Source organism: Buceros rhinoceros, unplaced genomic scaffold (genome assembly GCF_000710305.1).
Source record: "Buceros rhinoceros silvestris isolate BGI_N320 unplaced genomic scaffold, ASM71030v1 scaffold18208, whole genome shotgun sequence".
NCBI lineage: Eukaryota > Metazoa > Chordata > Aves > Bucerotiformes > Bucerotidae > Buceros > Buceros rhinoceros.
The window spans coordinates 27,001-37,898 of NW_010427643.1; the positions used below are offsets into that span (position 1 = coordinate 27,001).

Below are 10,898 nucleotides of genomic sequence, written 5' to 3' on the forward strand. Positions count from 1 at the left end.
CTGAAAGTCTTTTACTTTTTGGGCTCTTTAAAACTACCTCTTTAATGCAGAGTCTCCTCAGCATGAGATCTGGTAGTTGGGTTCCCGTAAGAAGCAAACTGTTCCACTTCAGGGCACTGTGTGCCCCTGTAGCATGGAGCTGCCCTTTCAAGAATGGAATTTGAACAAATTTATGAAAAAAACTTTTCCTTTGTGGACAGAACATGCATCCCATATGATAGGGAAGGTTTTTTATTATTTTTAGTATTAAGTTTCTTTTTATAATTTTTCTTTGGTTCTATTACAATTTATTTGTGCTGACACCTACGTGTCGTGTCAAAGAAATCTCGCATAATCTGCTAATACAAACAGCAAGAGAACTAAATGAACAGTGATAGTAATTTAAAAGCAACATTTTTCTAGGTCTTAAATTAAAGATATTCAGTAGAATATTGCCAGTGAAATTACATGTCTAGCATTTTAAGGAGTTATTCAGACTTCATTTCACTTGATACACAGATTTGTGTTTGGAGCTAGGATGTAACTGCACACTTTACTAGTCAACTGGTTGACCATGTGAGAATATCTCCAGGCATGGGATGGAAATCTTTTCAAAGCCCCAGCCAGCTGGAGGATAAGCAGCTCTCCAAAGCTGGGGTCCGTGTGAATTTTTCATTAAATATCAGAATTACAGCCATGTGTTTAAGGCTGGAGTAAACATAAAGCTGCTGAGTTTTGCACAGCAATAAAAATATCTGAACATGCAATTTTTTTGTCTTGTTTTCAGGAAAATTGTTTAAATCGGAAGACTTGCCACTCATAGTGGAATTTTTTCTCATGTTCTATAAAGATAAGCCCATAGACTGGCTTATAGACAACCTGCTCTGGGTTAAAGTGTGCAATCCAGAAAAGGATGCAGTAAGTATGTCTGTGAATTTATGAACGTAATAATATTCAAACATTCTCAGTGAGAAAAGAATTTATTTTCAAAAAGCAGAATAGAAACCTCTCAAACCTGACTGACTTTGGAATTTGTGGGGCAAGATCTGCATAGAGTGGCACAGGGTCTGAGCCCGGTAGGTCATATGGAGAGATCTGACTCACAGAAACTCAAATTTCCACACCAGAGCGGTTTTGCCTCCGTCAGCTCAGAACATGGAGAGCACAAGCTCACATCTGCTTGCAGCTGGTCACGTAGGCAACCCTGCAGCACCAAAGATAATTCTGAATATGTAAATCTACGTGTACTATCATTTCTCATAACCTTCTGCTGACCTTCTAACATGAAAGTTGGTGAAGCACAGAATTTTACGGTCACAGTCATTCTGAATTTTGTGTACCGATTCCTTTCTTTCAGGAAGCAGAACTTAAGTGTTTTGCTTTAAATCTCTTATTACCTGGGGAAAACAAATTGACTGGTAGCCTGAAAAAAAAAAAATTGCACAGAAACATATAAATTGAATTAACTGATACTTTTCACTGAAAATTAAAGAAACAGTTGTGTTGAATTCAAAAGGCACTATTTTTATCACTACACGTGATAGCATTTCTTTATGTCCCTTTGCATTCTTTCGCTGGTCTTTGGTGCTGGTCACTGCTCACAATCTTCTTGTATAACAGACTGTGCCATAGAGGATTTACCAGAGTTTCTGCTCCTTCTTTGTTTTTAACGTTGAAGAGTTTTATTTGATTAGTGTACCCGGTTCCTACTCCAGGTGTTCACACTTGTTATGTTTGTGTTGATAAAGAAGGCAGAAGAGAGAGATAGGAGTTGGGCAGAGCAGGAGGTTGAAGGGCTTGGATCAAACAGGCTTCAAGTTTTACTGTGTAGTAGAGGGTTCCGCGGACAATGGAAGGTCCCTGGATTTACACTCAGTAGTGCCACTGAGGAGTCTCCATTCCTACTTCAAACAGATAGGAGTGAGCTTTGAAATCCTACTCCATGGGTTAGGCTGGCTCATTGGAGTTAGACCGAGCCTCAAGTACCTCTAATTTAGGTTCTTGCCTGCCTGTGATAACAGAATAAGATACTATGATGTTAACATTCCCCATTTCAGATCTGTCCAACATGCCAACTTCCATCTGATACAGGGAACACTTTACTTTTGTTTTGAAATGACCGTTCTAGCTTCGAGGACCCAGTTAATCCCTAAAACAAAGCTGTGTTCCTGCAAGGCAGGCAGGCAGCTCGCATCAGTCTGCTCCGGCCAAGCCAAAGCAGAGCGGTGTCAGCAAGTTTCCAGTGAGTTTCACTTCTGCAATCGCAATTTCAGTTGCTGTGGGTAGCGAAAACCTTTTGAGACAAGTCAGTCTCATACTGCCCTGGGTGGGAAGGACCAGTGGCATGACCTACTGGCACTATTCATAAGAATGCAGAAAACGGAGGCTGGAAGAAGGACGGGGATCCCAGCTGCTGCTCCTCCTCTGTTTGACAGATTAAAGCAGTGACCTTTCCTACAGGCACCAGAGAAGGCAAGCTGACAGAAATCCTCACGCTTTCCCCTTTCCAACCACTAAAAATGTCACTAAGTGATCACACTCTGCCTCACGGGAGGGTCAAGAGGGCACCTGTTCATGGCTTTTATGTGCCATCTGGTGGTGATGGGTGTTTGGCACGTTTTCATGATGGGTATTAACATACCAAGATTCAGCTACATCTGCTCACTGAAGTTGGAAAAGACAGTTTGTGATGGTCAGAGCCATCCCATCTCTGTGTGGTTCAGAAACTTAATCGTGTCTACCTCCTGCGAAACATCATCCAGTTCTGGGGTCCCAAGTACAAAAAAAGACAGGGACCAGTTACCGCGAGTCCAGAGGAGGGCCACAAAAATGAGGAGAGGGATGGAGCACCTCTCCTATAAGGACAGGCTGAGAGAATTGGGGCTGTTTGGCCTGGAGAAGAGCAGGCTCCAGGGAGAGCTTATTGCAGCCTTTCAGTATTTAAAGGGGGTGTATAAGAAAGATGGAGAAAGACTTTTTACCAGGGCCTGTCATGACAGGACAAGGGGCAACAGTCATAAATTGAAAGAGGGTGGATTTAGCTTAGACGTAAGGAAGACTTTTTTTATGGTAAAGGTGGCGACACGCTGGAACAGGTTGCCCAGAGAATCTGTGGATGCCCCGTCGCTGCAAGTGTTGGAAGTCGGGTTGGATGGAGCTTTGAGCAACCTGATCTAATGAAAGATGTCCCTGCCCATGGCGGGGGCGGGGCGGGGGGGGTTGAATCAGATGACCTTTAGAGGTCCCTTTGAACACAAACCATTCTATGGTTCTGTGATCACACGCAGTGGCACGTGTCTATCAAGTCTAGTGGGGACTAGCAGGCAGCAAAGGGACCCCTGACTCAGCAAGGAGCCTTATCAGTTTCTGCACAGATGACCACACCAGTCCTGTGCTACTGATTATCCTCAGCTGCTGGCGTAAGTAGCTCCTTCAGTAGCACTGTCAGCGCATGAACGGGGCCATGCTGGAGACTACATTACTGTAAGGGATGAACGGCAAACCCTGTCAGTACAAATTTATTTTCTAGTAATAATTTTTTTCTAGCTGAAGAATAGTGTGCTTTTCAAAGAAACAGCTGACAATAAATCAATTTTCATGTAGTTGTTTTGCTGAACATTTGCCGTGGACAAACATAAAAATAATTAGTTCTTGGCATATGTGGTGTCACAAGGTGTGCTGAACTGGAAAAGCAGGACAAATACAGTATCTAAGGGCTTCATGTAATTGTAAAATAAAAGATGCATAACTTATAGTACATGATAAGCCTCTCAAACGTAGCAGAAAGACAAAATGATAAAGATTGAAACGTTAGCAGAATCTATCACAACAAGGTCAGTTTGGGTCAAAGTAGTTTAATTAGAATGATATGGCGAGGCCAAGAGATGAAATGAAAATTGACAGAAACAGTTAAAAAAATCCATTTCAGATCTGAGGTCCATTTTGTCACTCTGAGGTGTGACTGATGGTGTACAGTGCAGAAATCCCTTAATTAGTGGTGGTTGAACCTTCAAATCTACATAGCACCACAAGTGGAATTACCAGTTTAGGTGTGGAAACTGTATTTGAAGTAAGGTGACTGTTAACCTAAGGATTACGCATTTAAATACGGCTTAAAAACCTGGACCCATACCCTCAACTACATAATGAAATTGCCTTGCGGAACTTAGCTCATTGTTTAAATAAACTTCACTCCCTTTTACTTTCTTTCCAGATACACTGTGAAAAGGAGAAAGCCAAGTTGCGTATCCGTGCTAAACCGTCTCTCTTTCAGCATATGGGAATTTATTCATCATTGGCTGGAAAGATACAGAATTTGAAAGTAAGGATAAGAAATTAATGCTGTATTTCTAAACTATATGTTTGTGTTCCAACTTGTTTCTCAAATCTGTTTCAAGCGTCCCAATTTTGGCATTAGATGGCGCTTCCACATCCAAGAATGCTGGTTTACAGATTTGGGGGAGAATATTGAAATGGCATCTACACCGCTGGTGGGGCACACTGCTTCTGTACAGACGTCTTTGAATCTCTAACCTGAGCGCTCGTACTGGTCGTAGTAGCATCTCATGGCACGTAGGAACCCTCTTCACAGCATAAGGTCTCATGTGCTCTGCACTGCACGAACGCAAATGGCTGTGACGGTTTGTTTTGGCCAAACAGTCCACAATCCCAATACGAGGGACTACTGGTAGGACAAGGGTGTGGCCATCATGACAGCAGCAGATTTTTAGGGAGAGTTTGGAGGGCCAGCGGTGGATTTGCCATGTATCTGATAAGGACAGGAGCAATGAAGCACCATTCAGGGATGTCCTGATGGTGCCATTTAGACTAATCATGACGTCATTTGAACTGGATGAGAGGTTCATGGAGCCTTTAGCAGAGAGCAGTACCAGATGTTCTGGCAGAAGGCAACTGTGAAATAGCCTGCTATGGAGAAGTTTGCTTCTAAATCGAGACAACTGAGAAATAATCGGTACAGCTCTGTTTGTTAGAAACTGTAACATTGAGTGAAAGGGATTATTCTGAAATTGAACATCTCTTTCTGTTAGAAATAGATAGTATATTTTTTTGACACTGAGGTAATTATTTTCTGGAATAGCTCCCTGTAGTAATTAAAGATACTGGATATATAAAAAATAAAGATTTTTTTTTTCATTGTATGAATGCAATTACATTTCTTTATATCCAACAGGATAAAGATTTTGGCAAAAATGTGCTCCATAAAGCACATAATAATCCACCTGCACGAGTGGACACAAGCCTAAGAGCATACCAGCAATATACCCTGGAAAAAGTTTATAAGGGAATAGACTGTTTCTGGGCTGCAGCTCCAGTGGCAGGGGACTACATCAGCTTCACCTTTTTAAATCCACTAGCAGTTGAAAAGTAAGTACTCCGTGGTGTGGAATATGGAAGCCTACATGTATCCAGGTAGGAAGTGACTGAGTCTGTTCAAAATCACCAGGGCTCAGCTATTCCCATAAACCAAAGCCTTGTTACTGACAAAAAAATCATGATTATCTGCTCCCCTTCTTGAATTCCCCTCTTGAAATACATTTCTCTTTGGTAATTACAGAGCTTCTTAGATTATTTTTTTATTTTATTTTTTCAGTTAAATGTTTTACATTCTTTTATGGTAAGTCTCAAAGGAATTCGGTTTTAACTAATGGATTTCATCAACGGAGTCCGTGAAAGCTTTATTTCCATGGTTGTCAACACAGAGGCTGTTTGCATGTTGTCAAGTCAAAGGCCATGTCCCAGACCAGACCTTATCAGCCTAGGTGAAAGCAAAGAAAAAGTATCACTACTGTGGGGGGAAAATGAAGACTGAATTAGTAAAGGTGGGATTAAGTTGAATATTCAGACACTGGAATGTAGGTATTTACAGTAGAGATGTCTACATACGGTGGGTGTGTGAGCTCCTACTGTACATGACAGGTACAGACCTACCTGATAGAGACAAGGGAAGATAGACAGCGCTGCATCTCCTTCCCTGTTTGGTCACCTGAGTTTCTTTGACTGTATTGACTGTATCTCCGTTGTGTGTAATGAGACCTTGAACAGGTGGGTCACCGCCAGACTTCTACATTCACATGTTTGGATCTATAACCAAGTCCCACCTTGAAAGTTTTTGTCATTCTAAAAGATGAAACTATCTTGTCTGTTTTCACATCATTCAACTTGGGTGTCTTTGAAAGGAAGAGACACCTGTAGCATAAGATAGAGAAGTGTTTTTCAGAAGGACCTGCTCTATGAGCAGTACAAATTGAGGTTGGCACCAGAAGGAGCAGTCCTGCCTGGTTTAGCAAAGTTTCTTCTTCTCTCTGTGTCAGATTGGAGAACAGATCTGAGTTAAAACTAACCTAGCAAGAAATACGGTTCCAGGAGAGTGTCTCTGATACAAATTACCATAATTACCGTATCTCTGTAATGATATTCAGAGAGAAAACTCCTTCACTGTCGTTACTCTTCCTCCTCAAATTGGTCACAACACTAAGAGACTTCAGTTTCTTCAGTTTTTCTTATTTATTTAAAAAATTATTTGAGAAAGCAAGTCTCTACCTCCATCTAGTGAGCCGCACTAAATGAAGCTGTCATAATAAACACTGGTGTTCTCTGACCAGCGACGCTGATTAACTGGTTTACGCTTATGGGAAACTTGGGCAGCCTATCTTTTTGCATTTTCCTGTTACTGGGAATCTGTACTGGATGAATCTCATTTACATACTATATTGTCTAACGGCTGGTCCCAGCCCCATCACATTGCTAACCTGTGAACATGTCTAGTTAATCCTGTAATATTTGATGGCCTTCATAGGTCTTGCTTGTCTGATAACAGAGGAGGGAGGCTGATGCTTTAAATTTCCTTAGTTCTTTTTTGATTGAACTATGATGCCAGAAATTTAAAACCAAGCAGGGATTTCTTTTTTTTTTTTAACTCTCATAGGTGTTTTTGCTTGGATTCTTGCTTTGACAGTTGCTCATTGGCTATAAAGGAGATTATTTAGAGGCACCTGAATTGATCAGTACTGATAAAAGGGGGGATTCTCTTGGCAGGTAGCATATGGTCTAGTAGAATTTTTGCGATCATTGCATTCCAGAAGCCCACCTCACCTTAGGGGAATAGGAACAGATCAGATGACAGATCTTATTTAGCCATTTAAACCTGGAAAGTTCATTTATTTGGAACTTGAGCACTGAAAAGGGGGAACACTTGTATACATGGTTCCAAGGATGTTTTTAATGCTTGTTCTGTTTAAAATAAAAAGCCTCTAGTATGGTTGGGTCACACACTGTCAAGCTTCGATGCCTGTTTCTGTCCTCTATAGCCCACGACTAAAGAAAAGGTACTTGAAACTTTCCTTCAAAACTCAAATGAATACTGGAAAGAACTATTTCCCTAAAATACCTGGAAATCATATACCTTTATCATCAGGTACCTCTTCAGAAGTGGAAACACGGAGCACCCGGGTGACAAACTGTTTAACACGACTGTGGAAGTGTTGCCAGCTGATGTAAGTCTCTTATTTCCAACACACAGTAACAGACGGTGCTATTTCACTTTAAGAATGATCTTCAGCATAAATGGCATGCCCTAGAAAATATTTCTGGAGATTTTATTGTTTTATTTTTTTTTTACAGGAAAAGCTAAGAAAAGAACTGGTCGACAGTGGAAGTAAATTTAACTACCCAGCAACCAAAGATGGATATTTAAAAATAGGTAAATTGTTTATTGGCACTTCAAAAACAGAAATTTTGTTCTTACATTTAAAATGTTTCTGCGTTCGAGAATGCCATTAACTCTGTAATACACACAGCATTCCAAGGTGAGCTTGGAAGTAGGAAAAGTAAGGAAAAGAAACCCTCGGTGCTACTGCATATTACAGTGTCAGGTGTTTGACCAATCCGATTTTGTTTGACATTAGGAGGAACCCTACCAGCAGTGGCAAAAGCCAAGGCATCTAATTAGCAGAAACGCTACTTGCTGTCTCTGCACCGTCTTAATAGGATAATTGATTCTAGTTTGGATTTTGCAGCCTTAACTGAAGACAAGGATTCCTAATCATTATGACAACATTAACTTGTGCTCCAGCCAGAAAAGAAAATGAAGCATAAGGCAACGCACCTTCCCTCTTTCTACCCACTCCCCTGCTGCCCTTTCTTTCTTCCTCGGGGCGGTGTGTGGCTTCTCTTAATGAACTGCAGATTCTCCACGCACTTGCCAAGGCCGGGTTAGGGATTACCTGAACTAAAACACCAGCATACGAACAAAAATGGACTATTGGGAGATCTGCTTCGCCTGCCGCTTTCTTCGGTTTCCTCTACCACATAACTTTTCTCCCAAGAAGCACTTTCACCCCACCAAAGCTTCTTGTTCGCTTTGACGTGCGCTCCTCTCCCACCTCCTCCTGGCTGTTTTGCTCTGATTATAGATCCAACCTGAAATGCTGTCAGCTGACAGCGGCACAGGCGAGCTGATAGGAATTGAGTATCATACCTGAGATGAGCGTTTTTCATGTGTCTGCAGTGACTTTGTGCCAGTTTAACAAGGTTAGTTAAAAAGCATCAAACTAGGGAAGAAATGTATCGGAATTGGTCCATTATTCCTAATAGGTCTTTTTAAAATAATCATGCTTCTCAGAAAAGCTCTTCTGGGTTATTTCACATGACCACATGTGCCATATGTGTATGGTCACTATTATAATTTTTAAATTAATTTTTTAATATTTGTAGATATAGTTCTTTATTTTCTTGTATTCTTCTCCAGCTCCTAGTTGCTGTAACTGAGGGAATGAATCTTTCTTCTTGTTTATAGCTTTATCTTTCGGTTGCTATCGTTTGGCCCTTTCCAAATGATTTTTCTCCCCTAATGTTGTATCTCTGGACTTAATTTAGAATTTGTAATTTAGAGCTTTTGCCAAAATACACTTGGAAGTGTATTTCATTCTAATATGTTTTCACGGGTCTTGTTTTATTTTTTAATTAGGGGCTTTTGAAAATGGAATTGCAGAAGGCAGTATCGATCAGGCAATAGGAAAAATACAGGCTATTCGTTTATCAATCAATTCTGCTTCTCCTGTTTGGGCAATACTCAGTGAGGTAAGCATGGTAATGAAAGCATTTTGATTAAAGCTTTATTAAATGTGTTTCACTCCTTCCTACCATATAGTATTGATAATCATTATTTTTAATTTAATTTTGAATGGAATTTTGTGTGGCAAAACTCACACAAGTGGAGAATTATATTAATCATTCAGGGGAGGGGTTAAATTTACTGCACAGTGAAAGTGGAGGAAATGCCCAAATGGGATAATTCTCCAGTTCTGCAGTGCTGTAAGCACAGCCACTAGAATTTGGGTCATGATAAACAAACCAACCAAAGGAGACAGGGAGGCTTTTCCAGCTTCTTTTCAGTCACCATCTTGGATATTAATTATAATATGCAAATGTTTTCAGATAAACATGTGATTTACTTTTTAACTTCCAAGTTTCTCGCAAGTGTCTGAATGTTTGTGAACCCCTAAGTAGAAAATATTCAGCAGAAGTCACTGAAGAGAATCACTAAAGCCTCGAACTGTAGTCATGGTTGGGAGGGAGGAAAAGATAATGTCCTGGGCAATGCTTAGGACAATAATGTATTTTGTTCTTTTCAGGTACTTATCAAGACAGCTGGAAACTGAGGAAAAAAAAAAAGTTGAAGTGTCGCGTGTTACAGATTGAAAACGTGGCTAACAGCAACAAACAACTGGCTGGGTAAAAAGAACAAATCCAAGCTCATTTAATTCTTAATACTGTGTATTAGGAAAAGTTAAGATAACTATTACACCTTTGTATAAAGAATATGAAAAAGTACACAGAACTGGATTATGTTAGTAACTTCTATAAGATGTTCTTGAGTAAGGTGTCATCTGTCTCACCTCAGCTGGCAACATTCAGTATGTGTTATTATAAACACTACAGCATTACAGCCTCTCTCAGGGACTAAAGCATAAGAGTACCGTAAGTTTCACCAGCACTAAAAATATGGACATTTTTGCAAAAACAGTAAGGACATGGTTTTCGACTCCACTCAGAACACTGGTCAAATTTGGAGGGAAAGTAGAACTGAAGGCAACGTTGTCAATATTCGTGGCAATAATTTAGAGCAGTCTGCAGAGATAGGAACAACTCTCCAGTGTGAAAATGTATCTCAGACTTTACAGAAGTGTGATTCAACCTTAATGTAGCGTAAGTTATGTTTAATATTTTTTTAAAAGGGAAGTGCCTCCAAGTTACCATTTGAATAACTGAAACGGGTAGTGATCAGAGGACTGTAAAACTTTTCAGAGAATTGTGTGTTGAATTACTACAGGAAACAATAGGGTTATTATGTGTCATTATATTTTTGTAGAAAAAAAATCTATTTTAATAAAATTTTGGATCCTAGCATTTGGTAATCAGGATGTATTGATACTTAAATCCTGGCCTGAGGGCAAAACTTGATATAAACTTCAAAATAAAAAGTAAACCACCACAGCGTCATTTGAGATGTTTTTGGGAAATGACAATCCACCTTGGAGCTGTTAATGTGCAGAACTCCTGTATCACTTCCTTAGCAGGCGAAGCTGGTTGTGCCCTCATTCTCCTGCGCATGCACTGCATGCTGACAGCAGACAGCGAGAAATAAACCACGCTGTACACTTCGGCATGGAACTGTCTTTAAGTGGGTTAAATTCACGTTGAATTGTATTCTTCACACGAGTATTTTTATTTTGAGTGCACTCCTCATTAATTTTCTGACATTAAAACAGTTCAGAAGGGTGGTTTTTTTTAAGACCACCTCTAATACTACTTTGATGACTTACGGTGTTGGTTATATACTGTGGGTTGAGTGAAACAGAGACCAGCGGATGGTTAATAACCATTGGCCGCAACTAGGG

The 10,898-nt window shown here is 40.2% G+C and overlaps 1 protein-coding gene across 1 annotated transcript in view; it reads left to right on the plus strand.

The window, feature by feature from the left end:
- Positions 1–9,659, plus strand: part of LOC104498594 (alpha-1,3-mannosyl-glycoprotein 4-beta-N-acetylglucosaminyltransferase B-like) — a 26,564-nt gene extending 16,905 nt beyond the window's left edge. The window contains exons 8-14 of the mRNA XM_010141994.1: positions 767–897; positions 4,193–4,300; positions 5,171–5,364; positions 7,415–7,493; positions 7,621–7,699; positions 8,966–9,078; positions 9,633–9,659. Of these exons, the coding sequence (XP_010140296.1) occupies positions 767–897; positions 4,193–4,300; positions 5,171–5,364; positions 7,415–7,493; positions 7,621–7,699; positions 8,966–9,078; positions 9,633–9,659 (731 nt within the window). The remainder of the gene's footprint in view (positions 1–766; positions 898–4,192; positions 4,301–5,170; positions 5,365–7,414; positions 7,494–7,620; positions 7,700–8,965; positions 9,079–9,632) is intronic.
- Positions 9,660–10,898: the final 1,239 nt, after the last annotated feature.